Below are 21567 nucleotides of genomic sequence, written 5' to 3' on the forward strand. Positions count from 1 at the left end.
CACCCCTCGCCCTTTTCTACTTATATATATATATATATATCCCATCCTCTGTGCGTGTGGGTGTCCTTTTAGCTGCCCAATTCCTTATGTTTCTTCTTCGTTTATTATTCTTCCTTTTCTATGACAAAATCTGGGGGTGCCCTCCTCTCGAGTTTTGCCGTTTTCGTCGTCGTTCTGGTTTGTGTGGGTTATAGTGACAGAAGACGATTTGAAAAGAAGGTCCTATAGTTTTTGTTTTTGACAAAAAGGCACTTCACTTAAGCACCCATGCTGGAGATCAATGGACTGGCACATTTACTCTCCCTCACCAGGGACAATCCCATTGTTGTGGTCGCCTTCTACGCAGACTGGTGTGGGCCGTGCCAGGAGGTTAAACCGCACTACGCGGCGCTGAGCGAACGGTACAAAACCTTTGTGAAGTTCTGCAGGTGTAACATTGACCGCAACCGCGACTGCGTTGAGAGGTTCGATGTGCGCAGCGTCCCCAGGTTTATGGTTTGGTTTGCTGGTGAGTGGCACACGGCGGGTTCTGGCGCCCAGTTTGGGGAGTTGCAAAGGCATATTGATCAGGCAATTGCGATGCAACGTGCATCAGCGGCATCAGCGACATCGCACGGTGGCGGCGCATTGGGTAATATACATCAGGTTTTGGCAAGCCAGATGCAAGCCTTGGCACAGGCTATTGACTCCGCGCAAGGCGTCACTCCGGCGATGCGGGAGACATGTGAAGCTGTTTGCGCCACACTTGAGCGAGACAGTGAGAGACAGCCGCTTGGTGTTGTCATGCTGCCTTATTTTGCATCAAGTGGATTTAATTCGGCAGCAGTTGATGCTCTTTTTGCGTACATTTCCACAAAGCCTGAGCCGCGTGGCAGCGATTGCGTGTATATTGTCAATGGGATTTTAAGCACCCTCACTGAGTTCCTGCTCTCTGCCACCTTGGAGAACACGGCAGGTTTGAATACGTTGCGACAGGCGCTCTACGCTCTTGTCTCCTGCACCTCCACCCTGGAACTTTTCGTGCGTTCGCATTTGTTTTGCAACGACGCGTTGTCCACAGGCTTGCAACTGGAATATGGCACGGTGTTAGGTGCGCTCTTGGGCGTCTCCGCCCAGAGTCGCAGCAACCGCCTTGTTCCTCCGCATTTGATGTCCGCGGAGTGGGTTCATCTGATGGGGATGTTCCCGAGAGAGACTGACGATCATTCTAGCAAGATATCCGAATTACAGTTTTGTATGCAGGCATCCTGTGCAGGTAACAAGCGCATTATTCTAGCGCTTCTGCGATCGAAGATCTCTCGTGAGCCAACGCTTCGCTTTTTTGGCACCGCACTACGGCTTAACGCCGGCTATACCAAGACGGTGCATCACAATTTGCCTTTGTCCTCACGATATTTTATGTCTCAGATGAATGATGTGCTCTTGGAAGCCGCACTTCCGCTGTTTGGAACAGCCTACGATCCGTGCACTATTCCCCCTTACTACGTCCTGGAGGACAACGCGGACAACACGGTGGTGGATTTCGGCGACGACGTGGAGCGCATCGTTCACTACGATGAGACCCACCCCCTCCCTGTATTTCCTGCAATGAGTGGTCCGTTCAAACCTTCGGTGCATCTCTTCTTCCTTGTTGCGCGTTCGATCATGTTGAGCGCGGCGGTGATGATTGGGATTCATCAGCGGGTGGAGCGCGATGTGACGCATCCGCAGGTGTCACCGCAGCAACGCGCGGCGTACGTGGCGGAGAAGTCACTCATTGAGGGGTTGCTTGGCTCCGAGACCCTCGGGCGAAAACGTGTGCAGGCCCTCAACGGCATCGCCGCCTGGCTTGTGAAGATCATGAACCCCTCGTCCGACGGCGTGCTTTCAAAGGAGCCACCGGAGGAATGGAAGTACCTGCCCCAGCAGCTGGTGGACGTGGTTATTCTGGGCGTAGAGATGGCACCACTGGAATACTTTGACCTTGAGCACATTATTTCCTTGATGCTGATCCTGATGGGTAACACAACGTATTTCCCCAAGCCACACACCCACGCACTCTTTCCAACCTTTCTCACCCGGCTCTTGCAAAACAAGGAGACGAAACGGGCTCTGACTTCGCATCCGTGGTTTACGCAGCATATTGTGCGTAGTTGTGTCCTGTGCTACATTGCCGTGGAGAAATCGACCTACGAAAAGGTCTCCGTACGGTATATGCTTTCCTACTGTATAAAGTCCTTTCTCACGTTTGAATCGTTATGCCAGCCGGTTCGTGAGGAATTCGAGGCCGATGGCACCATCCTGGAACGCTTCTCACACATGGTGACGGCTGACGTGAATGAGGCCGTTGATCAACTCGTTGAAACCCTCACGCAGATGAATCAACTCGTGAAGCAGGGGGCGGATTTGAGCGAGAATGCCCGTGTGCCTCGCAGCACTAGCGGTGAGAATGGTGACAGTGACAATGCACTGACAGTGCAAGGCAGAAGAGAGGGAAACCGCACTCGTAATAGCAGTACTCGAAACACAGTTGCAAATGAGGAGGATGAGGAGGAGGGCGGCGACAGTGAGAATGGGGATGAGGCGCCGCTGACGTACCATCAACTGGGCTTGGGGCTGCAGCAAAGAATACTACTTTTTGAAGCAAGCATGAACTTATTCATTCAGCTGGCCATCCGTTTCTCAAAGGGTGTGGCACAGAATATGGTGGCACAGCAGATTAGTCAGATGCTGGCTCGCAGTCTTGTTAGTTTTGCAGGTGCCGAAAGCAAAAACTTGAAGATTGAGTACCCCGAACGCTACAACTTTCGTCCTCGCGAAATTCTCACCCGGCTGGTAGATTGTCTGGTGCAATTTCGACGCTTCCAAAACTTTATGCGGTCTCTTTGTAACTGCGGCGTCCCACTGAAAGATATTCTTCAGTCGATTGACACGGTGACAGAGCGTGGCCTGGTGGGCGAGCACCTCATCTGGAAGCTGAGGGAAATTGCCGCGACGCTTGAGGCTATATCGCAGGAAGTCCACGAGGATGAGGCGCTGTGGGATGAGGCACCGGACTTTGCTATGGATGCGTTGCTCTTGACGCCGCTGTTCCGCCCAGTGGCGCTCCCAGCCGATGTGAAGGACTTGAACGACCTGGTGTATGTGAATGAGGATACAATTCACCATGTTCTCCTCTCTGAGAGCAAGCATCCCTTTACGAAGGAATACCTGGATGAGAACATGGTGAAGGAGTTTAACGCACGAGAGGATGTCACAGAGGCGCGACAGAAGCTGCAGGCCCGCATTGCAGCATGGGTAAAAGAAGCGAAGGAGAAGCAATAATTTTGACTTCTTACTTTTTTTGTAATGTCGTTGGACTTATCAAGCGAAGAGTTGAAAACAAAAAAAAATGAACCAAAACTGTCGCTGCATCAGTTTTTTTTTTTTTTCGTTGTGTGTCGTTGATTATTATGCTCTTTCCCGCAGCTTTCTTTTCTTTTTTTTGCTTTCGCAGTGCGCAGAGGTGTCCACACAGGCGGTCTATGGTACGCCAAGCTTGCGGCCCTCTCTTCCTCCTGCTTGGCGGCAGGGGCGCAAATGGTGCCCTCTCCCCTCCCCTTCCGTCCCGCATGCCTGAGGCGTCGGAAGGTTGTGTGGGCCGCCAGACCCGTAATGATAAAGAATGATGGGGTTCGTGGCGGGGGCGAGCGGGAAATGATGGTGCGCCGTGTGAGTGGCCGTGCTTTTTCCGCTTTTTTTCCCCCCTTTTGTTATTGTTTTGTGCGGCTGACGAGAGTTCCATTGCGATGTAAGTGCTATAACTTGCCTCTCGAGGTAAAATAAGTAAGAGGAGGAAAAAGAAGCGAAGAGAAGCAACAACAACAGAAAACGAAGGAGCGGTGTGAAAAGGATTGCTCCAGAGGGAACGGTGAACTGCAACGTGACCAAATCCCACCCGTGGGTTCCGCTGTGTGCCCACAGGCGTCTAGTGCTTGCGTGGGCCAAGATGCTTTTGCATCCCTCACACCTTCACTGCCATGGCATGTTTTTTCTTTTTTGTGGGCCAGGGAGAGGAGAGGGGAGGGTATTTTTTTTTGAAGTGTGGTGTTAGCCCTGCTTCTCACCCACGGTCGTGGAACGAACACTGAAAAAAAGGTGGGGGGGGCAGAAAAAGGCGGCATAAGTTAGTTGATTGTATTTGTTAGTTCCTTTTTGTCCCTTGGAAGGAGAGAGGTGTCTCTTGCTATTTCATGCTTCGTGTGGGCTGTTGTTTTCTGGGGCGATGGGGTCCTCGTGACTTCTTGCGTGGGCGTACCAAACGCGGCGGGGCAATCCATACCCGCCATACACACGGCAGCCAGGGACGGTACAAGCGCCTCTCGAATAGTTTTGGCTTGCGTGACGGTCGTCGGCACGCGTGGAATCATATGAAGGGTGGTCTTGGCGTCAAGCTAGGCGGTGGACTGTTTGGTCTGCGCATTCCGCGTCAGCACGCTCTCTCTACCATGTCGCGAGAGCAGTACGAGGTTTCCATTCACGGTCATCCCAACATCACGAATCCTTATCGACATCACATGAATGAACACCCGGACTTGAAGGGGGTGATGCGAAACGCGTCTCTGGATGTGCATGTGGTGCTGCTGATGCCTCGCGTACCGCGTGCCACGACGAACACGACGACGACGACGACGACGGCCGTGGCGGAGGAAGTGCCGCACGCGTGGGACGAATTGCTTCAGCATTTGGGAGGGGTCATCCAAAAGGAGTCTTGGGCGTTGGGTCATAGCAGCAGCACGAGCGGCAGTAGTATCAAAACTTACTGCGCAACAACGTCTGCGTCTGTTCTATGCCGTGATGCCAGTCACGATTCACTGCACGCTGCTGCGGCGTCTCTCTTTAAGGACCTCACACGGGGCGCAAAAATAAGCCCGCCGTCTCCGGCGTTGTTGCGTCAGAGGCACGAAAAGAGGCACATTCCCCTATTTGGTGCTTCTTTTTCCACGGATGCACTGCCATACACGAGGGCGGGTGTTGCACTCGCGTCTTCCACATCGCCGTTTTGCACGGCACAGAAGCAGGTGTCCCGAATTTTCTCACAGGACTCGAAAAAAGGGATTGACCGCGCCTCAATGAACCCGCCCATGTCTCTTGCCACGATTTCCTCCTGTGGCGTCTCCCAGCGTGGGGTACAGCAGTTGCTGCAGGACCTGCAACAGGCTTGTCCCCAGGCTCTGGGTCTGTGCCTTCGCCTAGAGGAGCTTCTGCCCGCCGGGGGTGCGGAGGTGCAGGAGTCTGCGGCGGAGGCGTCATCAACAAGCCCTCCCCGAAAATTGCTGCGGGAGGAAATGGACCCAGATGAAGTCGGTGTGTGGAAGAGTCCCACGGCGACGGTGGGGGCCCTTATGCGATGGCAGTATTTTAACTGGGATCCGCGTGCACATAGCAAGGATTGCTTGCCACATCACAGACGATGCCAATCCGTGCACGTATTTGTGGACGCCTCAAGAGTAAGAGGAAGGAAAAACCCTTCCGCAGTGGAGGCAAGCAGTAATCAACGTCGCTTTGCCGCGCGGTCACTGATGTCTCCACATCTTTCAGAAAAGTTACAGTCAATGAACTTTAAACGTGTGAGTCAAAAGGGTCTTGCTGAGACGCTGGCGGCGTTGCGGGGGTGGTCTGTGGATTCCCACTGGCGTGCCCTCGAAGAGCGAAGAAGAACGCGTAGAGGAGAAGCGAAGGCGCACTCCCATTCACATTAATACCCGTCCACTCGGGCGATGTGGGGAAGGGTGGTGTTGCACCGGGTTCCTCGCACGCCACTGAAAAGCCGACGTGTTGGGTGGGGCGGGGTGGAGAGGGGCGAGATGGACCTAGCTTTATATGGGTGTCTCCATGCATGTGGAGCTGCAGCGACATCATGAACTTCTACACCGTGCCAGGTTCTTTCGCCCAGTGTTTCGTTTCTGTCTCGCTCTCTTTTTTTTTTCTTCTTCCCTTTGGTGGTTTTTACCGTTCTTATTTCGCGTTTCGTATTCAAGGAGGACCGCACGCGCAGTTGAAGGGAAGTCTGTGTGCGTGTGTGTGTTTGTGTGTGTGTGTTTGGCGGGGTCGACGTACCGGCTGGAGACTGTTCTGCGCAGGCACGAGTTCGTGGAGACTGACGGGGAGATCACCGCTGCTTTGGATGCGTTGCGGGAGTTGCGGCGGCGGGGGTCTTCGCGGCGCGCTGCGGTGCACGCGACCGTCACTGCCGCAGCGGTGGTGGTGTTTGACTCCGCGTGGCACGTTGCACATGGCTGTGCGGTTTGTGGGGAACTCGGGCGTGCCGGTTGCAAATTGCTACAAGCGCCTCGGCGTCGACTGTGCGGCGACGACGGAGGAGATGAAGGCCGCGTACCGGCGCCGCGCACTCGAGTGCCACCCGGACGTCGTGAACGACGAGCAAAAGGCACGGGCGGAAGTGGAGTTTCGTGCCGTTTCCGAGGCCTACGACGTCCTGATGGACCCGCAGAGGCGTGCGGAGCATGACGAGGCTCTTGGGCTCCATCGCGTGGCCGCACGCAGAACTGCGTCACCGGTGCGGGATACGCCCGCTGCACCATCGTCGGCTTCCTCTAAAGTTTCTTCGACGCGTCGCCGAAAGCCGTTCGTGCGGGGCGATGCCGATCGCAAGTTTCGTGAGGCGTTTCATGGCATGTCTATTGATCAGGTCATATTTCAGGAGCGCTTGCGGCAGCGGCAGGAAAAACAAAATCCGCATGGAGCGACGACATCCCCGTCTTCTCACGAGGAGTCGCTGCGGCGTGTGATGGTAGACGCCGCGGAGCGATTTTCTGAAAAGGTGCGTCGGCAGTATGGGCCCAGTCTGCTGCGTTACGTGCGAGTGCAGACGGAGTTGCCTGGCGGCCCGCAGCCGCCGCCCTCGGACTACATGCCATTTCGCCCGTTTCATGGCCGCTCTGTGCCAGAGGGCGTCCGCGCAGTGCCGGAGCCGCGGATGGGCCCTACGTCCCACGTCAATGACGAGCGCGTGGAATTCGACGGGCCTGCGACCCTCACGCGAAGGGAGCTACCGAAGCATTTTCCAGCTGTAAGGGGACTAGACGGCTCTCTGATGGGTCGGGGCGAGGCCCTGCGGCACCTCGAGAGAGAAAGAAATGCGCCGTATAATATGGGAAAACTGTACTCGTATCACAGACCCTACTGAATTCTCTTGCCGTGCATTCTTCTCACGGTTATTATGGATACACCGGCCACCACATTTATTCTTGATGCGGGGAGGCGAGATATTTTGCTCCGTTGAGAAACATACCATGTTCCTCTTCTCGTTTCTGCGCGCTTCGACAGGCTACCATGACGGTGCAGCGCATGCACGAATGCGTTTGGGCTACTTTTACACCCCCGTTTACTCTTTTTGTTTCCCCTGTGGTGTTTATGTTTGTTGTTGTTGTTTTCGTTTTTGCTTTTGTCGCTTTCCAGCAACCCGTCGTCTGCCCGCGAACAAAACCGAGGCACACAGAACATACACTAAAAGTTAGCCATTACACGAAGCAAAACCCAGGAGTAGAAAACAAAAACAACAACAAAAAAGACGCTGTTAGGAAAAAAGTAGAAAACCTAACACACAGAAATGCGCCGTCAATTTTTGAAGGGTTTGATGATGGCCGCCCCCGCTGCATCGGTCCTTGCTGCGCCAACCCGGGGCATTTTCACGGTGTGGGGGTCTATCCCGCTGGAGGACTGGGCGACGAAGGAGTCTTGGCTGAAGCGCATCACCAACTTGTCGAAGTATCGTAGCTTTGAGTTCAGCCACGTCCCGGAGGTGGAGGCTCCTCCGGGGCTTAAACTGTCCGCGGTGGAGCTGTACCTGCTCAGCTGCGTGGAGGACGACACCAAGCGCCTGCTGAACATATCCTGGACGTATGATTTTGACTCATTCTGGACCGACCGCGTGAACTCGCACGATCTTCTCTACAAGGCTTTGTACCAGCGGCAGTTCCCGATTTACAGGTTTTTCCTGGGTGACTGCTCAAGCAACGAGGCGGGACGAAAATACATCGAGAAAAAGCTGAATTACCTCAAGGCTGTGCTGCACTGGGCGGCGATGACGGAGCGGCGCTACACGGCTATAATGAAGGCCAGATTTGTGGTGCAGCGTGAGGTCTGGAACGCGTTGGAGCGCGAGCGGTACCTCATGGGGTGCGTGGAGATCGTGGAGTCCTTCAAGACGAAGGTGCCGGCGGAGTTTGCTGCGAAGGCGATTGGGGAGCTTGAAACCGAACTCGGCACCGTGCGGCACTGGGTGTGGGACTGCCCCAACGCGAAAAGGACATACAAGCAATTGGCGTGATAGCATAGTGGAGTCGCTGGGCAAGTGGTGGCGCCATTAGTACAGAAGGAGGGGGAGGGGAGGGAGAAGGAGAGCCGCATACACGCAAAGAAAAACACACACACAGCTGTAGGGTTTTAGAACGGGCGAGTGGGCGGCAGACGAAAAAGGGAACAAAATGACGAGTGATTCACGTGGGAGTGGCGCGGGAAGCTTGAGCTGTGGTGTGGTGGGTAGCGCGTGCGTATAGTAATATATGCAGCCTCCTCGTTTTTCTCCATCCCTTTCCTTTCTCTTTCTTTTCTGATCATTTACTTTTATTTACTTTCTTTTGTAGTTCTTGTTTCTTCTCTCTTCTTCTTTTTTTTTTACCTGTCCTGTTCTTAATTTTTCTGTTTGTTCTTCTTTGCTCCACTGGAAAAACGAAACACAAGAAAACGGCGTCAGCGCCCTCGCACTGAAGGAGATTGGGGCTGCTTTCATCACTCTTCGTTTCCTTGACAGCACAGTGGCTTCTTATTGTTTCTCCTTTTATTTTTGTATTGCTGCCAATGTCCACATGCGCGCACACGCACACACAGCAATGTAACTGTAGGTTGCTCATAGCAATGGTCACAGCGTAATCATTGGTACGGTGCGTGGTGTGCATTACAGACGCGGTGGGCGTACCCAGAAGCATACAACAAGAGATAAAAGAAAAAAAATACAAGTAAAAATGCCGAAATGTGCCGCTAATCCGGTTGGTGACTGGCACACAAGAAGGACTTGAATAAGGAAAGGTGTGCCTCACTTGTGTGCTGGGCGCCATCCATTCCACTGCGCCGAGCCATGGGGGCACAAGCGGTGAAGTTAATTTGCGTCTCGGTACTGAATTCTGGTGGAGGGTGCGGCGCCGTGGCAGGGTGGCCGCATGGCATCTCCCTTTCGCGTATCCTCTCCTGCGTGGTTGGCGGAGGAGGGGCATTTGGGCGGTGTTGTTAGCGCACTGCAACCACACATCCGTCCCGATCTTTTCCGTCCGCGGCCGTCGTTGAACGGCCCTCCGTTTAACTGAAGATCTGAGCCCCGACTATGTACGCGTGTTGCCTGGTGTTGTTCTGGCTCTCCTTTTTCCCTTTCTTCGGTTTGCGAGGAAGCAAACAAACAACAACAACAAACAAAACGGGAGCGCCTCTGGCGGCGACAGCGAAGAGACGCATCGACGGCGGCTGAAGGAAGTACTGGAGAACCGGCAACACGCTTCCACACAGAGGGAGAGAAGGCGCAGATGAGGGGTGAATTGTCGCGTTGCATACGTGCAAGTGCGGCACGCAGCTGCTGCCCCACCGTAGTCTCTCTGCACTCTGCTGCAACTGCCGCCTCTGACGAGTTTACCTCGTCATTTATTCGCCCGCTCAGGGATGAGGATAAAATGTCCTTGAGTTCCTCATCTCCCCATCGATTCCCCATTTACCAAAGGCCGAGCTATGCTGCCGCGACTGTTCGTCGCTGGTTCAGCAGGCCGACTCCGATCTTAACCGTGGAATCTGTGAGTTGTGCGGTACCTGCGGTGCTCCGCCTGCAGTGTTGTCGCTCGCACATTAGCTCCTTCAAGGAGGAGGGATACTACCGCCTCGCACAACTGCGGGATATCCAGATAGACGAGAGTTGCTACACTTTGCGTATGGTGCGTGGCGGTGGACCGGGGGGCCAAGGGGCGAACAGCAGCAGCAACAAGGTGGAATTGCGTGCCAGCATCGCGGCTCTCAGTGAACACTTTGACGAAGAGCTGATTCGTAGACTGAAGGAAAATGAGCAGGGCAAGGCGCTTACCGCGGACGAAGCGATACTGATTATTTCAAGCCATGAGCATCGCAGTGCACATCAGAACAAAGAGGCCTGCTTGCGACGTCTCCGAGAAATGATTCAAAAGGCCTCGTGGGTGCCTCCTCTGGAGGCGGGTCCCATCAAACGCCCCACGACGATCGTAACGGCGCACAAGACAGAGCGGCGAAGGAAGGGCTCTTTGAGGAAGATGCAACAGACAGCCCGCAAAGGTCTTTGGTGATGCGAGTCCAAGAGCTCTGCTGCTGCTGCCGGTTTCACGTTGGGTGAAGTGAATCTTGCACGTCGTTCACATGCTTTATTTTTCATTACGAACCTTCGTGGCTTCTCCTCTTATCATTAGTGTCTCCCGGTTCTTTTTTATTTATTTATTTTGTTTTGTTCTGCTCGGGATAACGTCGCGTCGCCGCCTCTTATGCCTGCCGTCCTCTGCGTTCTGCACCTTCTCCTCCTTCTTCCACTGGTGACGGTTGCAAAGGCGGGAAGATAACAAGCGAGCTGTAGGGTGTGAAAGACAGTTTGACACTTATTTATTGCTGGGATCCGAAGGAATGCTGCGGCGGTTCTCTCGACGACTTGCGCCACGCGCAAAGAACCACGAGGAATTGGTAAAGATGTGGAAGGAAGATCCGCGTGTGGTGGACAAAGCCAAAGCCGAGAGTGGTCTGCAGTTCCGCGATACACGGTCGGCTCCGCTGGGTGAGACCGATGAGGCAAAGCGTCGCCGCCTCATCTATCAGTCCGCCTACCGCGGTATGGTGGAGATGGACGTCATTCTGGGCGTGTTCTCCCGCAAGACTCTCGATAAGATGCCACGCGAGCAGCTGGATGAGTACGACACGATCCTCCGACACTTTGATAGCGATTTGTTCAAGTGGCTTGTGATGGACGAGCAGCCGCCTGCGGTCGTGGCAAGCATGCCAACCTACAAGGCTCTGCACAAGTTCGTGAGGGAGGAGAGAGGAAGCCTCTTGGGCCCCATTGTTTAGCAAATCTCCCCTCACCGTGCATATGCAAGGGAGCACATGGAATTGAGGAGCCAAAAGCAAAAGGGTAAAAAAAAGCAAAAAAAATACACACACACATAGATAAATTTAAAAAAGCACAGATTGGGCGGAAGGAGGCACGTGTGGCTGATTCGGCGGGTGAGGCATTGTGAAATAGCCGCGACTTCCGAAGGAGGCCACACGCTTTTGGTCCGTGATTCTGATGCTGCATTAGCGACGAACATTGCGTATTTATCTCGCAACGGTTTACTCTTGCCTTGAATTCTGCAGTTACCCTCATCTCCCTCTCTCGCTTCCTCTTTTATTTTCTTATTTTTTCTTCCCCCCGTTGTTTCCTTTGTTTTGACATATTTTTCCCTCGCTTTGTGGGCGTGCATCAGTTAATGGTGGTGTTGCACTCCAACTTCCGACTGCGTTTCCTCACTTTTTCCCCTCTTTTGCCCCCCACTTTTTTTTTTTTCTTGCGCTTGGCGGCAGTCGGCATCAACGATGGCGCCTCCGTGAGGGTCGTACCAAACACGGTGGGCCGGGCTGGGACTCGCACCGCCTCGACGACAGAGAAATGGCGTGTGGAGGTCTTCTTGCGTTGTGTTTGTTTTCCTTCGGCAACGCCCCCTGTGCGGCCCGCTTGGGGGCGGCGGGCATGAAACCTGAGAAGTGTGCGGCGCGCACGGGACAAAGTCAGGAGGGTGGCGCAGCGTGAAAAACTTCAACTCCCTTTTTTCTTATTTGTGTTGCCTTTGAGAAGCCTATTTTGTCTTGTCCCGCTTTGCGTGGGGAAAAGGACGGCGGTTACCTCATGACATTCTCTGCACACTGCGAAGCTGTGCCTTGGTTTGTGGCACGCCATCTTCAGAAGCAACATCAGCGCCGCGGGGAGGTGTGTACCTGCACTCGCGTAAGATCTGCCTCATGAAGGAAGGGGAGAGTGAAGCGACGAGGGCGGCGGCTGCGTCTTCGTTGTTTTTGGCATCAGTGACAGCTGAGATGTGACCAAGCCTTCATTTCTCTTCTGTGACTAGCCGTTGATGTTTTGGTTGGCGCCTCCCTATTAAACGCAGCGCGGCAATACCGCCAACTTTGCTTGAATACTCCCAAAAAAAGTGGAATCGGGGGGCGTGCTCCGCGTAATGTGAGGATGTGATGCGTGCCCTCTTTTGCTTCTAACTGACAGCTGCCCAGAAAAAGCATGGGCCTGTCAAGCTCAGGCTGGAGCGCACCCTGTGCGCAGGACGGACAACGAAACTCTGGTGGATGCGTATTGCCACTGGAGGCCGTCGGGCCACCGATGTTGTGCTGCAAAATGGGAGAAAGGGAGCTCCAGACTTTTCAATGCAGTGCTGCTCTTTTTTTTTTTTTTGTCGAGCCCTCTCCCTCCTTCTTGGGCGCGCGTCTGTGAGTGTTGCGGCCTCTGTCTTTTGTATTTGCGGTGCCATTTCAAAATAGTTATTTTTTTTGTTACTTGTTATTATTATTATTGCTGTTCTTTCTCTGGTTCCTCGGCTCCGCTTGGAGGCACATCAGCGACATCGTCACCTCCCACTCTTTGCACGACGTTGGCCGCGCTTCCCTTCCTGCACCGTGGTTCCTCGCTGTGCATTGCGCTGCCGCCCAGGCAGCCAGTTGTACGCCTCCTCTTTTCCTCTGCTGTTGCCGTGCTTCGCTGCACCACCACGCGCCGCCGGCGGTGATGAGTTTTGCGAGTGGAAGCAAGAGGAGAGCGGTGCTAACAACAACAACAAAGGTAACACGGGTAAAGCGTACCGACAACATTTAGGGAAAAGTAACAAAGGGATTGAAGTAATATTTTTATAGGGAATCGCCTAGGCAGGTAGCCCTGTAGAGCACTCTGATTCACGGCTGCTGTCTAATTCTGAAACCTCGGAACGGGATCCGCAGCTCCCGCGTGGCAGTCCGTTGCGGCAAAGTTATGCCTATGGGGGGTGATGCAGATGCGTTGCCCTACCGTCGTTGGTCTGTTAGCGTGGCCTTGCAGTCGTTCTGCGGCGAGCCGTGGGCGCTGTCGCGCGGCCAGGGTGGCTGCGACCACAAAGACACAGGTGAAGAACCGGAACCCACGGATCCTGCAAGCAGGCAGCAAAAGCTGGATGCCATGACACAGGTTTTTGGCGCCCCACTGCAGCTTTGTGAGGACTGTCTCAAGAAGCACATGAACGACACCGAAGTAAAAGAAAGTCTTCCGCATTTGTTAGATGTCTTGCGTCACTGCAACGCTAACGAGAGACTGTTAGAGCGCACAACGGATGTTCTGTTCGCATTACAATTGCCCATGCCGCCGGGGTCCTCTGAAAATGTTGGGAGTGTCACAAAGGGGGATTGTAGTGCCCAAATGCGTTACGAACTACTGACTTCTTTAGACCCTCTTCTGACGACCGTGTTGTCTCCGGCAGTTTCAGCCGTAGTAGATGAATGCTTGAATGCCATGGTGCTTGTCTACGGTGCAACTCAAGAGATGAGACAATTAGGTGTAATAGGAACCCCTGAGAAGTGTGGATTACTACCACAGGGGATTTTTATGGTCATGAACCGCACCGTCGAGCTTCAAGAGCAAGAACTTAATGCCATGTCATGCCCTTTGGCGTCTTCAAGAGTTCCAGGATCGGTGCAAGGCAGCAATGAAACGAATCCTGCCAATAGCGATACCAGCATTTCCGGGACTCATCGTTTTGTCCGTGCCGAGTCAACATTCATCGCTTTTGATGCGGCGTGCATCGTGGATCTTCTTGATTTGAGCAACGACTGCGTGGAACTTGCCTTGCACCTGGAAGGCCCTCCGTCGACGCGCCATCATGATGAGAGTAAAAAGACACATCCCGACTTGAACGGCGATGTACCAGCTGAAGCCTACGTGTGTCATGCCCGAGCAATGCCGGCTGAGCACGCCAATCATGCCCTGGAGGCACTCGATATAGGTCTTGGCAACTTCACCTGTGCCACGGAAATGGGGCTATTGCATTCTAGCGCAGGAACTTCGCTTCTTTTTTCCCTAACGCTCTTTACTGATGATTGTCACTCGGCAACCTTTCACTTTCTCTGCCTTGCCGAGGATGCCGCTGTGCAGAATTGGTTGTCTTCTTCTACACCGGCACGCAGTCAGGCGGTACCCGATGGGGAAAAACCCGACTGGTCAACCAGGCAAAACATGACGCTGCCAGGAATGCTTGACCACAACACCGCGACCATGTTGGTTCCCTCGCTTTGCTTTGGCAACCTTCTCACCTCAGTGCTTGTCTGCGGTTACAATTCCATTACGGCTCTTCAACGACTCGCTAGGGACCTCAATTTTGCCGTGACGGGATGTCGCATGATGACGGTGCCTCAACTCACTGATGTTACGCGACAGCGTTCCCATCAGCCATTACCACCTGAGTGGGAGGAGAGGTTCACACAAGACGGAAGGAGGTATTATGTCGAAAAAACAAGTAGACGGTCAACATGGGATGATCCACGTATCAAGTTGAAGGAGCGACGGAGAAGAGATTCACTGGACTATCCTGATGACGCACACAGAGGGAAAGACTTTGCGGTTCCGTCGTTGCGGCGATCTCTTCACATACCACTTGACAAGGAGGACAAACCATTTCTTGATGAAGAGCTTCGAGACGCATGCAGAGGAAGGTTGTCCAGCAAAAAAGCGGGGTCGGAGGAGCCACCGTACAACATTGTGATTGTCGACACGGAAAATGAGCGGCACGTGGTGCTGGGATGCACGCCACAGCGGCAACCGGATGCGACGCAGGCGCCGAAGATCTTCACTCTCACGGGGGTTGGGACCCACGTGGTGGGTGAGATTTCCCCTGCGGCCAGAACGGATCCCAAGGCAATACGCGACGGGCGATTGGCGGAGGCTTTCAAGGATGAAAGCCCAATTTTCCCTGATGAGGGCGATGAGAAAGAGGAGGAGGCGGGGGCTGCTGACACGAGGCAAACGTCAGCAAAGGATGAAGCGGACCGTACGGGGAAGGAGGTGTACGAGGTCGAAGAGCTTAAGCTTGAAACTTCACACAAGCCATGCGTGGAAGAAGCTGCGGAGAGCGAGGAGGTACGAGGGGAGGGAAACAATGTAAACGGACCCGAGAGCCAAGCAGGGATAAAAAAAATCTATTCAAGTGTGTTGAGAGGTGCTGAAGGCAACTTCTCCCCAGGAGATACTCCCAGGAGCAATGCGGATGCTGCTCCGTCATCGGCGTCGGAGGCAGCACCTATTTGTGTCCGCATAACTCCAGAAATGCAGGAATTGGAGTCCCTCGTGGAAGAGTTCTCACATTTTTATCAGGCGGCTTGTGAGACACAGAAACGTGTTGAGCAACTTGAACAAGAGGTAGCCCGCATGCAAAAAGAGTTGGAGGAAACGAAGGAAGTGGAGAATCAACTGCGTCGTGAAAGGGAGACGGTTAAACTACTCCGTGAACAGCTTGCTGCGGTGCACTTCGCGGAAAAAGGCGCATGCAGGCCGCTTGAACAGAGTGAGCCACAGCTATCTGAGGTACGAAGCGGCATGTAGTCTGTATAAGCTCACATCTACCATTGGCGTGCTCGTTTTGCTCGTAGTGGGTGTTTTCTTGTATTGGGAGAAGTATCTGAATTACCGGCAGGTACCGGTGCCGTAAATAATGGCAGACATCATTTCACTCATGAGAGCGTGACTTTCATTGACACATACATATTCTTGTTATTTTGCAGTTTTTTTTTTGCCGTCGCTTTATCGCTCCTTGCGTCAGATATATCTTCGATGGATACTCGTTCTTGGCGGTGAGGAAGTTAGTGGAGCGGCGAGAAACTTGCCTCTTCCTCCAAGCCTTTGGTAGCCACAACGGCACCCACCACCACCAACAACAAAACGATTAACTTATGCGGCGGTTTTTACCTTTTTTTTTTGGCCAAACGAGGAGGTGTAGGCAGCAACTGTGGAGCGAGAAGAGGGTGTGAATGATGGTGGCACGTGCGTGGGGCGAGGGACAAAAATAAATCGATGAGAAGTGAAGAAGGAGGGCAGACTTGTTTCTCGACAAAAGTCCCAATGGATGCGGCACAGCAGAGGTTTTTTTTAAATTTTACTTTCATGGGGCGCGTTGAGGGAGAATGATGCGTGATGGTGGTGCAGTGATGATCACCGACGTCGTTGTCTCCCCGCGTTCTGCTGTTCCACGGGTGGAGCCTCCGCAATACTTTAAACCCTAGATAGTAAGCAGGTGGTGGGAAGAAAGCTTAAAACCCTTTCTTTACTCAAGGACCAAACTAGTAAGTATATTAATAACAGGAAGTAGAAAAAAAAAAAGAGGGAGAGGAGGGGAGGGAAGGGGTTAGGTGACGAATATGGGAGAAGATAAAAGTGTTGAGGCAATGTATGTAATATATATATATATATATATATAGTTGTACGTGTGCAACATGTGTGGAGACGTGTGAGTGCGAGCCACATGTGAATGTATGCGTGTGTGTGAGAGGATAGGTTGCACAGAGGGATGGTTTTATGTCCACGAGAAGTAAAAATAATGTGGACGGGATCCGTATGGAAGTACAAGTCCTTTTTCATGAGTCTTTTATATATATTTGGGTCATGGACGGCAAGATGGCTGTCACTGCCTCTGCGACCGTGTCGGTTATTTCTGGAGGATGATAAGAAGTGAGGAGACAGGGGGAAGGATACAAGAGGTTGTGCTAGTTGAGCGGAAACAACCAAAGAAAAAAATGTATCCATAAATAAATAGGGCTATTAGAGACATGAGTGGGAAAAAAATGGGAGGCGCGACATGGGCAAACCAATTGATTTCTCCCATACGAGCATTCCGGGCGTGACTCTCTGTATTTCTTTTTCTACCCCCTCTTTTTTATTGCTCTTCACGGATCTTTCTACATATTCCCCCTTCCCTACGTGGACCGATGTAGACATATCTGTTTTACCCATGAATTTTTTCTTCTTTATTTTGACGTTTTGTTTCAGCCGCAACTGATCCTATGGGGAAGTGGTTGTAACTTCAATCGTACTCCCGTTCCCTCATCATCCTTTCGGAGAACCTTGTTGGATATACATGTATATCTGTGTATAGCGGCCTGTGTTTGCACCCTTAGATGCCTCTAGTTCTCCTTATTTCTCTGTGTGTTCCGTTGTCGCCACCTTTCTATTGTGGCGAGTCCAGTTATTTCCATGAACAATTTGAGAACATCTCCTGCGGAGCATTCCTCCCTCCCCCTCTTTTTTTTTGTATTCTTTTGGAGTTACTCTATCCCACTGCTGTTACAATTAAGAGCGCTTTCCCCCCCCCCCTCCCCCGTTTTGCTTGTTTGCTGAGAGGCTAGTTCCTGATGTGTGAAGGGTGCAGCTGCCTTGGTAACTTTTCCAAGCACGTTTCTTGTTTCATTGGTCTGACCTGCCTTGTTGCATCTCTTGCGGCCATCAAAGGCGTGTGGCTCCGCTGATGCGGGTGCTGCGGGACGGATGTGTCTTATGCTCCTTCTTTTGTTATTGTTGGTCTGCTCTCGCGTGGTTACGGTTGCTGCTGCGTCGGGCCTAGTTTCTATTGTTGCTGCTGCTCGACTCCTTGCGTGTATAAGTGTCATTTGTTTTGTTTGCTTGGTTTTTTTTTTCTTCTCTCTCTCCCCCTGCGTTGTCTGTCGTGTGCACTTGTGACATGGGCGCTTCTTTGTTTCGCCGCTGTCTTTGAGTCTCGTTTTATCTTTCCGCGCTGCTGCCGCCCTCCTCTCTCCCCTCCGCACGAAAAAAAAATGCATGCTCCAGTTCTCTCTCTCGACCGAGGAAACGAAAAAGAAAAGGACAAATGACATCAGCAAACGTCATGAATGATCTGTCAGTCTACTGGAGTGGAAGCAGGAAGCGACCTGCCTACAGCTACGCACCGCAGCTTGTGCGTCTGCCACAGCACATAGTATCAAAGTATGTGAGCATGCGCATGGACGAGGAGACGGCCGAGTGGCTGAAGCTTGCAGCCGATGTGAATGTCACTAAACTCTTAATCTGCGGCATGTTACGCAGTTTTGTTTCCCACACAACGGCCAACGGGATAATGAACCGCGGTGGGATGTTTGTCATGTCCACAGCACAGGCTGCGCAGCTACTCTTGGGCACGAAGGAGGGCCAACAGATTCCAACGAAATCGCCGTTCGAGACACTTTTGGACATCGGCGCCGGTGATGGCGGCGTCACCTCACGGCTGCAGCCACTCTTCCACCACGTGACGGCCACAGAATACTCGATCCCCATGCGATGGCGTCTCTGGTGGCGTGGCTACGAGGTGCTACCTTACCAAGACCCGTTCAAGAACAAGGATGGATCACGGCGGTACTACGACGTGATTGCATGTCTAAATGTGTTGGATCGCGCTGATAAGCCACTTGAGTTGCTTCACTCGATGCGTGACTCACTGTTGCCTGATGGCAGACTTCTTATTGCGGTTGTTTTGCCGTGGTGCCCCTTCGTTGAGGCCGGAAGCAGACAACGAAGACCTGTGGAGAAGCTGCCAATGGAGGGAGGCGAATGTTGCCGAGGCGCCAGCTTCGAGGATTCCCTCCAGCGACTTGTGGAGAATGTCTTTATTCCCTGCGGTTTTAAGATAGAGCGCTGGTGTAAGCTGCCCTACTTCTGTCAAGGCAACTTGAGAGTGGAGTACGCCGTCCTTCATGATGCGGTTTTCGTCTTGAAAAGGAGTGACGGAGACATAGCCTCTGCGGAGCGAGGATAAAAACAACACAACGAGAGGGATGCGTGAAAGCAGGCCAGAAGAAGGGAAGATAAATAATATATATATATATATTCTGGGTAGCCGCGTATATCGTATTTGTGTTTCAGACACTTACAAGCTATTTTTTGCTGTTATCATGGTTGTCTTGTTGCCAGGGTGGACAAGTGGCAAAGAGGCAGTTCAATTCTACACTTGTTCCTTCACTCCTTTTTTCGTTCCTTGTTTTTTCTTTCAATTTGGACGAAGGCAAAATGAGGTGCTTTATACTTGTCATTCTTTGAACCTTCTGGGCACTAGTGTTTAATGTTGATTCTTTTTTTTTTATTATTCTCTCTCTTTTTGTTTCTCCCATTTACCCACACTTCTTCTCTCTGCGCATGTTCCACGTTTCTCTTGGTTGGTTTTTAAAAATGGCGCAGCTTCTTCAGGATTCTTTTCTTGTTGTTGTTCTTCTCAAGGTGCTGCGGGGATGAGTGGGCCACTGCCTAAGCCCGGGGGTTTTATCCCACGGCCACCCGGTATGCCGCCGCTGCCGCCCGGCTTTAAAATACCGCCGGGCATGACCCCACCGTCTGCGCCGCCTATGCCGCCCGGAATGGTCTCCATGCCCCCCAACCTGCGCGTGGGGGGACCGCCGGCGCCGGGACTGCAAACGGGGGGTGGTGGCGCTCCGCCGGCGCCGATGCCACCCGTCGGCTATGCCATGCCGCCTGGTCGTTATCCACAGCCACCTGCCCACCTGATTCCTGGACCGCGCGGAGACGTGGAGCAAGGCTTTCAGAGCCACCCTCAGCAACACATGATGCCACCGGGTGTTGTGCGCAACCCAAATGAGATGTATGCACCAAGAGACGACCGCCGCCCGATGATGCCGCCCGGTGCTGATCCGCATGCATATCCGCCATCTTCCTACCCCCAGGGGCCGTATGGAGGTGCTATGGGGCACGGTGTTGGAGATCATCGCGGCGGACACTCTCACAGAGGCCGACGAGACGACGAACTGCGGGAGCCAACCAACACCGTCTGGGTGGGAAACCTGGATTTACACGAGCATAACGAAGATACCTTGCGACGTGTATTTTCGGAATTTGGAAGGGTCATACGTGTTGCGAGGGTGCCAGATAAGAGTTATTGTTTTGTACACTTCCGTTATGTGGAGGAAGCTCGGAACGCTGTGGAGGCGCTCAGTGCACGAGGCTCTCTGGGACGAGCACGTTTTAACTATGGTAAAATGTTTGAGTACACACAGGAGGAGTTGGAGATGCCCAGAGAAAGCAACAGTCAAAGGCCCTCTCGCCGAGGACGCGAAGATGATCGACACGATAATGAGGACAGGCGTCGACGACCCCGCCGTGACGAGGAGCGAATGGAACCCACCAATGTTTTGTGGTTGGGTGATTTGCCTCAGACTGTCTCTAACGAAGAGTTAAATGAGAACTTCAAGGTGTTTGGCAACATCAAAACCATTTCACGTTTGGATAGTAGGAATATGGCGTTTATTCATTTTGAAACCATTGAGGAATGCACACAGGCGTTGGACTTAATGCGAGACCAGCCTATTGGTGGAGCACGGGTGGTATTAAACTATGGTCGGGCGCAGCGTAACCCGGCTCCTGCTGATGCGGGTTTGACTCCAGACGGTATTCCACTTAATGAAACCCCCACTAATGTGGTGTACCTTGGACAGTTAGCTTCTGATGTGACGGAAGGAGACATTGAAGATTTATTTGAACCCTTTGAGGGTTTTATTAACTCTAAATTTATTCAGTCTAGCGGTATTGCCTTTGGACATTTTGATAGTATCGAGCACGCACGTGTGGCCCGCGTTGCATTGAACAATGCCCTCCTGAAGGGTGCCCCGCTGCGCATTAGCTTCGGCAAGAGCAGCCATTCCATGACGATGGCGGATAGAATGCGACGCGGGAAGCCGGCCCCGCTGGGTCACCATGATGACGCTGGCGACGCAAACGCGATGGCGCCTCCGTTGCATGGGCTTAGCGGTGCCACCGGGGCACTTGTGGCGGGCCCAGGGGTCCCCGCGGCGGAAGCCGGGGCGATGGTGTCGCTGCCCGCCATGGGGGTCATGGTGGGGTCACAGGCGGCCCCGCCGCCACCGACCTTTTTCACGCGGGAGCGTCCCACGCCAGAGATGACGCTGGACGCTCGACTACAATCGCTTCTTGGCGCCACCTACAACAACTGCGGGGAGGCAGAAAAAGCATTGAGCCCGAGTGTTATTCAGGCCATTTGCGACCTCGTTGACGGATGCGTCGATGAGCCGAGCGAGAAGAGGCTCGACGACACCATTTTTCTCTACACGCCTCTCAATTCTTCTCACGTGTTCGGTATCTTGACGAAGCGCATGCATGATTATTTTAACGATGATCCGCACAAGAAGCTTCTCATTCTGTACGCCGCCACTCGGGTCCTGCTTGGTGCAAAGACGGACTACCTCTTCTTCAGCAAGGCGGCCCTCAACGCCTACCTCATGACGCTCTTCGTCGCAAGCGAGGGGCAGACCCCGGACGGGGTGGAGATGCTCACTTCCATCATTGAAAACGTCCACAGAAACCCCTTCATTGAGCGACAGAGACTGGACGCCGATTTCATTGAGGTCTTTCGGGAGCAACTGGAGGAGATCCGGCGACGTGCGAAGGTGGAGCAGGACTTGGCCTCGCTGTTGACGAAGAGGAGGCGCAAGTGACACGAGGACTGGAATATACTA

The 21567-nt window shown here is 53.0% G+C and overlaps 9 protein-coding genes across 9 annotated transcripts, besides 9 other annotated features; all 9 read left to right on the top strand.

Annotated features, from left to right (window-relative positions):
- Positions 1-21: 21 nt before the first annotated feature.
- Positions 22-40: a microsatellite.
- A 227-nt stretch (positions 41-267) lies between these two features.
- On the top strand, positions 268-3303 carry Tco025E_05410 (putative ubiquitin conjugation factor E4 B; the record flags this gene model as incomplete). Its single annotated transcript, XM_029372309.1, has 1 exon — positions 268-3303. The coding sequence occupies one exon, from the start codon at positions 268-270 to the stop codon at positions 3301-3303; it is 3036 nt and encodes a 1011-aa protein (XP_029227574.1).
- A 496-nt stretch (positions 3304-3799) lies between these two features.
- Positions 3800-3858: a sequence feature (GA-rich).
- Positions 3859-4211: 353 nt separating this feature from the next.
- Positions 4212-5720, top strand: Tco025E_05411 (uncharacterized protein; the record flags this gene model as incomplete). The annotated part of the gene is made up of 1 exon (XM_029372310.1): positions 4212-5720. The coding sequence occupies one exon, from the start codon at positions 4212-4214 to the stop codon at positions 5718-5720; it is 1509 nt and encodes a 502-aa protein (XP_029227575.1).
- Positions 5721-6026: 306 nt separating this feature from the next.
- Positions 6027-6063: a microsatellite.
- Positions 6064-6145: 82 nt separating this feature from the next.
- On the top strand, positions 6146-7168 carry Tco025E_05412 (DnaJ chaperone protein; the record flags this gene model as incomplete). The annotated part of the gene is made up of 1 exon (XM_029372311.1): positions 6146-7168. The coding sequence occupies one exon, from the start codon at positions 6146-6148 to the stop codon at positions 7166-7168; it is 1023 nt and encodes a 340-aa protein (XP_029227576.1).
- Positions 7169-7390: 222 nt separating this feature from the next.
- Positions 7391-7430: a microsatellite.
- A 161-nt stretch (positions 7431-7591) lies between these two features.
- On the top strand, positions 7592-8311 carry Tco025E_05413 (succinate dehydrogenase subunit; the record flags this gene model as incomplete). The annotated part of the gene is made up of 1 exon (XM_029372312.1): positions 7592-8311. The coding sequence occupies one exon, from the start codon at positions 7592-7594 to the stop codon at positions 8309-8311; it is 720 nt and encodes a 239-aa protein (XP_029227577.1).
- A 263-nt stretch (positions 8312-8574) lies between these two features.
- Positions 8575-8701: a microsatellite.
- Positions 8702-9423: 722 nt separating this feature from the next.
- Positions 9424-9451: a microsatellite.
- Positions 9452-9557: 106 nt separating this feature from the next.
- On the top strand, positions 9558-10337 carry Tco025E_05414 (ribosome-associated protein; the record flags this gene model as incomplete). The annotated part of the gene is made up of 1 exon (XM_029372313.1): positions 9558-10337. One exon carries the CDS (start codon positions 9558-9560, stop codon positions 10335-10337), a length of 780 nt encoding a protein of 259 aa, XP_029227578.1.
- Positions 10338-10665: 328 nt separating this feature from the next.
- Tco025E_05415 (uncharacterized protein) lies at positions 10666-11103 on the top strand (the record flags this gene model as incomplete). The annotated part of the gene is made up of 1 exon (XM_029372314.1): positions 10666-11103. One exon carries the CDS (start codon positions 10666-10668, stop codon positions 11101-11103), a length of 438 nt encoding a protein of 145 aa, XP_029227579.1.
- Positions 11104-12567: 1464 nt separating this feature from the next.
- Positions 12568-12600: a microsatellite.
- A 451-nt stretch (positions 12601-13051) lies between these two features.
- Positions 13052-15646, top strand: Tco025E_05416 (uncharacterized protein; the record flags this gene model as incomplete). The annotated part of the gene is made up of 1 exon (XM_029372315.1): positions 13052-15646. One exon carries the CDS (start codon positions 13052-13054, stop codon positions 15644-15646), a length of 2595 nt encoding a protein of 864 aa, XP_029227580.1.
- An 839-nt stretch (positions 15647-16485) lies between these two features.
- Positions 16486-16517: a microsatellite.
- A 1422-nt stretch (positions 16518-17939) lies between these two features.
- Tco025E_05417 (DREV methyltransferase) lies at positions 17940-18842 on the top strand (the record flags this gene model as incomplete). Its single annotated transcript, XM_029372316.1, has 1 exon — positions 17940-18842. The coding sequence occupies one exon, from the start codon at positions 17940-17942 to the stop codon at positions 18840-18842; it is 903 nt and encodes a 300-aa protein (XP_029227581.1).
- Positions 18843-18891: 49 nt separating this feature from the next.
- Positions 18892-18914: a microsatellite.
- A 448-nt stretch (positions 18915-19362) lies between these two features.
- On the top strand, positions 19363-21546 carry Tco025E_05418 (putative RNA-binding protein; the record flags this gene model as incomplete). The annotated part of the gene is made up of 1 exon (XM_029372317.1): positions 19363-21546. The coding sequence occupies one exon, from the start codon at positions 19363-19365 to the stop codon at positions 21544-21546; it is 2184 nt and encodes a 727-aa protein (XP_029227582.1).
- Between the last annotated feature and the right edge of the window lie 21 nt (positions 21547-21567).

This window comes from Trypanosoma conorhini (genome assembly GCF_003719485.1).
Source record: "Trypanosoma conorhini strain 025E chromosome Unknown Tco_14.4_contig_00315, whole genome shotgun sequence".
Lineage (NCBI taxonomy): Eukaryota > Euglenozoa > Kinetoplastea > Trypanosomatida > Trypanosomatidae > Trypanosoma > Trypanosoma conorhini.